This window comes from Dioscorea cayenensis, chromosome 7, assembly GCF_009730915.1.
Source record: "Dioscorea cayenensis subsp. rotundata cultivar TDr96_F1 chromosome 7, TDr96_F1_v2_PseudoChromosome.rev07_lg8_w22 25.fasta, whole genome shotgun sequence".
Taxonomy (NCBI): domain Eukaryota; kingdom Viridiplantae; phylum Streptophyta; class Magnoliopsida; order Dioscoreales; family Dioscoreaceae; genus Dioscorea; species Dioscorea cayenensis.
This window is the reverse complement of record NC_052477.1, coordinates 1,515,047-1,519,914: the sequence shown is the minus strand read 5'-3', so window position 1 is coordinate 1,519,914 and position 4,868 is coordinate 1,515,047. Positions and strand designations below refer to the sequence as shown.

The 4,868-nt window shown below is 37.6% G+C and overlaps 2 protein-coding genes across 2 annotated transcripts; one reads left to right on the top strand and one right to left on the bottom strand.

The window, feature by feature from the left end:
* The first annotated feature begins 516 nt into the window (after positions 1-516).
* LOC120264732 (probable pectinesterase/pectinesterase inhibitor 20) lies at positions 517-2,368 on the top strand. Its single transcript, XM_039272553.1, has 2 exons — positions 517-1,588; positions 1,674-2,368. Exons 1-2 carry the CDS (start codon positions 517-519, stop codon positions 2,366-2,368), a joined length of 1,767 nt encoding a protein of 588 aa, XP_039128487.1.
* An 829-nt stretch (positions 2,369-3,197) lies between these two features.
* On the bottom strand, positions 3,198-3,752 carry LOC120264731. Its single transcript, XM_039272552.1, has one exon. It carries the CDS (start codon positions 3,750-3,752, stop codon positions 3,198-3,200), a length of 555 nt encoding a protein of 184 aa, XP_039128486.1.
* Positions 3,753-4,868: the final 1,116 nt, after the last annotated feature.

Below are 4,868 nucleotides of genomic sequence, written 5' to 3'. Positions count from 1 at the left end.
AATAGAACCAAATACACCTTCCCTTCTTTAACTCTATTCAAACCACAAAAATCAACTAAGATTCTTCTCAAAAGATATATATATATATATATATATATATATATATATGCAAGCCTAGTGGCATGCACTACATTGACACAACAACATCAAATTAACATTCCAAATTTCCAATCAAAGAATATGATTACTTTCCTCCCTCTCTTTAAAAATACCAAATCCATGCATCCAACCCCATGTATATTTATCTCATTAGTCAAAGAGAACCTTGCTTAAATTAATGAAATATATATAATAAAAAATAAAGCCCTTAGTCATCCCTTGAAGAAACAACTAGCGCTTTTAAAATCACACCTCCATTGACAATCCAAATGAAGCACCAAACCCGCCAGCCCAGACATTAGTGGAGCTCCATGCATGAACCCTAAACCTAACCCTAATTAATCTTTCTTCTTCTTCTTCTTCTTCTTCTTATATATATATATATATACATAGACATGCATGCATGTAATCTTATCTATGACTTCAAACAAAATGTCCTCAAAATTCACCACCAACCTCCCTTTCTTGACCTTCATCTTCATCCTCTTCTTCTCTGCATGTCTCTCCGATGACTCCCCGGCAACACCGGTGAACGCCGGAGCAGCATGCAACTTAGCACCAGACCCATCTTTTTGCAAACAAGTCCTCCCTCCAAACAAAACTGACTCCATTTACAACTACAGCAGGTTCTCCTTTGCTAAATCCTTATTGAATGCTCGGAAATTTGCCGACTTGATAAACCGATACCTTTCCCGTCCGAAAACCTTAACATCAGCAGCTCTCCAAGCTCTCAGAGATTGCCAGTTTCTCTGCAACCTAAACATTGAGTTCTTGATTGCTTCTAGCAATGTAGTGAACTCCACCACCAACTTGCTTGACCCTCAAACTGAGCTAATCCATACCCTTTTAAGTGCTCTACTTACAAACCAACAAACTTGCTTAGAGAGTCTTCAATCCAGTGCACAAGCATGGAGCACTAAGAATGGCATCACTTCTCCTCTCTTCAATGGATCAAAGCTTTACAGTGTCTCACTTGCATTGTTTACTAAAGCTTGGGTTCCAAACAAGAAGATAAAGAGCTCCAAGAATAGCTTTGTGTCAATGAGAGTGCCTCAAGTTAAGGACAAGAAGAAGAGGAAGCCTCCTCATCATGGATCAAGAAGCTTGTTATTCCATGAAGTAGATCTCAATGGAGATTCCGGCTTGCCTTTGAAGATGTCCGATGAGAAAAGGCGTGCTTTCGGTCGGCGGAAGCTTCTCAATGACTCATCGGATCCGGTCTTGGTGGCTGATTATGTGGTGGTGAGCCAAGATGGGTCAGGGAACTTCACCAACATCACTGATGCTATTAATTCTGCTCCTAATAACAATAATGGCAGTAATGGATACTTCTTGATTTATGTCACTGGAGGAGTTTATGAGGAGTATGTCAATGTTCCAAGTAAGAAGATGTATATTATGATGATCGGAGATGGCATCAATCAAACAGTAATTACCGGCAATCGTAGTGTTGGAGATGGATGGACAACTTTCAATTCAGCAACATTCAGTAAGTGAATCATATATATTTGCTCTGATACTATAAAAAAAAAACTTTGGTTCTGATACCATAAGATAATTTTCTTTTATTGTAGTTGTCACCGGGCAGGGATTTGTAGGAATAAGCTTATCGATCAGAAACACGGCCGGAGCGGTGAAGGGTCAAGCAGTGGCGCTGCGGAATGGTGCCGATCTATCGACATTTTATGATTGCAGTATTGAAGGGTATCAAGATACATTGTACACACACTCGTTGAGACAGTTTTATCGAGAATGTGATGTGTATGGAACCGTAGATTTCATATTCGGCAACGCTGCAGTTGTTTTTCAAAACTGTAATATCTACTCAAGGGTTCCAATTCATGGGCAAAGCAACACAATCACGGCGCAAGGTCGAACGGATCCTAATCAGAACACGGGGACCTCGATGCAAAACTGTAGCTTGCTTGCCGGAGCAGACTTGGCGGCAAACCCCGGGGCGGCTATTACTTACCTTGGAAGGCCATGGAAGATGTATTCAAGGACAGTGATAATGCAGTCATTCATGGATAGTTTGATTGATCCAACAGGGTGGTTGGCGTGGAATGGAACATTTGCAATTGATACATTGTATTATGGGGAGTATGTTAACAGGGGACCAGGAAGTGATACAAGCAATAGAGTTAATTGGTCTGGAGTTCATCCTGTTATGAATAGAACTGATGCTGCTAACTACACTGTCAGTAATTTCTTGCTTGGTGATAATTGGTTGCCTCCAACTGGTGTGCCTTATTACAGTGGTTTACTTTGATCTCTCTTTCTCTCTCTCCTTCCACAATGGAGTAATTCCCTCTTCTTCACTATTTGTTTTTGATAACCAAATAAAAGAACTTTCTTCTTCTTCTTCTTGCTTCTCTTTCATTTATTTCTTCTTATTCATATACTTCTTCTTCTGCTGCTTCTTCTTCTTCATCTTATATGTTGTTGTTCTCCTAAGATGGAGTACTATTTACCTGATCTTGTTACCTTTCAAATTGATTAGCTTGTTCTTGTTCTACTTATTGCTCTCTTTGAAAACCCACTCTACTTCTATCTCACTTGCTCTAAGTTTGGATTTGTTGGCAAGGTAAATAAGATGCATATCTAATGTCAAAATCATGAAAGGGTTAATCATGCAATTTTGATAAATGGGTTCTTTATATATATATATATATATATATATTCATGTTGCATGTAAACAAGCTTTATTGAATTCCACAATCTCTTGACTCTGATCACATATGATATGTTCATGTATTTCTTCATATATTCTTATAATTCTCAACAAGTGTAACATGTCTTCCAACTTTATTTATGCAAAAATTACAGATATATGCATGTGCATGGATGCTTTAATTAGAGTTTATATTCATTCAAGTGGGAAATTAATTAATGGAGTTCATTAAATAAAGAAATTAAGCAAAATATTAACAAAAGATGTGAATCAATGCTTATGCATTACAATATGTGATTGTTGACCGAACACATGAAGACCATGTTTAAAAATTAAGATTATCTTAATTCCATTAATGAAGGACGTTCCTACATGCATGCATACAAAAACTCAATTATATATCACACCCAATATTGAAAAAGATCAATTAGGGTTGATGGTGCTCCTTCTCAGCTTGGAGCATCTTGACTAGGGTTAGGGCAATGCTACACATCTGGCTAACGTTCTTGTTCTGCTTAGTAAGAACATTCTTATGTCCGGGCACTAGCACACAACTTTCTTGGCAAGCTTTAACATCTCCCATGGCTGCCTCAATGAACATTACCACTTCATGGTATTCTTTTTCATCCATGGACAATCTTGATTGCTCCAGCTGCTGCACTGCATCTTCGTATTCTTCTTCGCAGTCTTGAATGCACTGCAAGAGATCATCTTCTTGAGCCGGTGTTCGTTCGGCTAAACGAATAATTTCTTCTCCGGTGGAAATTACAGTCTTTTCTGTGGCTTTAAGGATGATGCTAGTAAGGCCGTGGGCATCGTCGACGGTCTTGCTCTTGGGATTGGCTGTCAAAATTTGGAGACACAGGTCGTTGTGCACGCCGGTAAGCTTGCATGTCGAGTGGAGGAGATCGGCATTGCAGCCGGAGATGAAGAGGAAGATGATGATCAGTAGGTGGTGGTGGTGGTAATGGTAGGAAGCCATCTTTTTTAGTTGTATGTTTTAATTAATTAATTATTAATTATTTTTTTATTTTTGGGTTTGATTTTCTTGGTTGGAGAAGAGGGAGGGAGGAGAAGGAGAGAGTTTTTAAGGAAAAAGAGAATGAGTGGTTTGCTAAATTTTGGTTGGTTGGTGTTTGAGAGAAGGTAATTAGTTAGGGTTAGGTTTTGTTTTATGTTTGGTTTCTAAAATGTAAGGTTTGGTATTAGAGGGTTTTGTTCTTTGACTTTGTCTTCTTGTTATTTAAAGTAATTAATTAACTAAAGAATACAATTAAATAAAATCATTAACTTTTTTACTTAACTCATTAATACTATTATGTGTTCATGGAATTTAGACTCAAAGGATAGTTTTGTTCATTTCCAAAATCAAAAATGCTTTTTTTAACTAAAATTAAAAGTTTAATATAATTTTTTTTTTTTTTTAATAAAAGTGGATAAACCACAAAATTTTATTAGAAAAGGAAAAAACAAAGATAGAACAACAACGCAAAGGAAGAAAGACAAACAAGTAAAAATGAAAATCAGGAGCAAGGAACTCCCAATAGAAAAAAAGAAAACAAAATGGACAGCAAGGAGATGATATCTGAAAGTATCAACAATCCGCTTCCATTACTTCAGCAAAAGGTGTCAGTCTCACATGGTGTTGGTGCTACAGACGTCTGCTCCACTTTCAGGCGCGGAAGTGGAATTCAGAAAGTGTAGGGAGCGCTTGATGCTGGTAGTAAGCTTGCCTGAAAATTGTTGAGGATCCTTAGCTGCAGAAATCCAAAAGAGAAAAATATGAATGATTTTACGTGCAAGTACTAGAGGATGTAACATTTGTTGTTTAAAAATTTGCCTATTTCGCTTTAGCCAAATATTCCAAAACAAAGCACAGATGAGAAGGCTCCAAACGCGTCGTTGAGCCTTGGCAAAAGATGCTAACCAGTTAGTCCAAACACCATGAACAGAAACAGGGATTGAATCATTATGAAGAGTACTATTAAAGAAGAACCAAAGGCGTTGAACATAAGCACAATGAATAAATAAGTGATCGATAGTTTCCACATCACCATGGCAAAGAACACAAGTAGGAGTAGAAACAAAATTACAACCA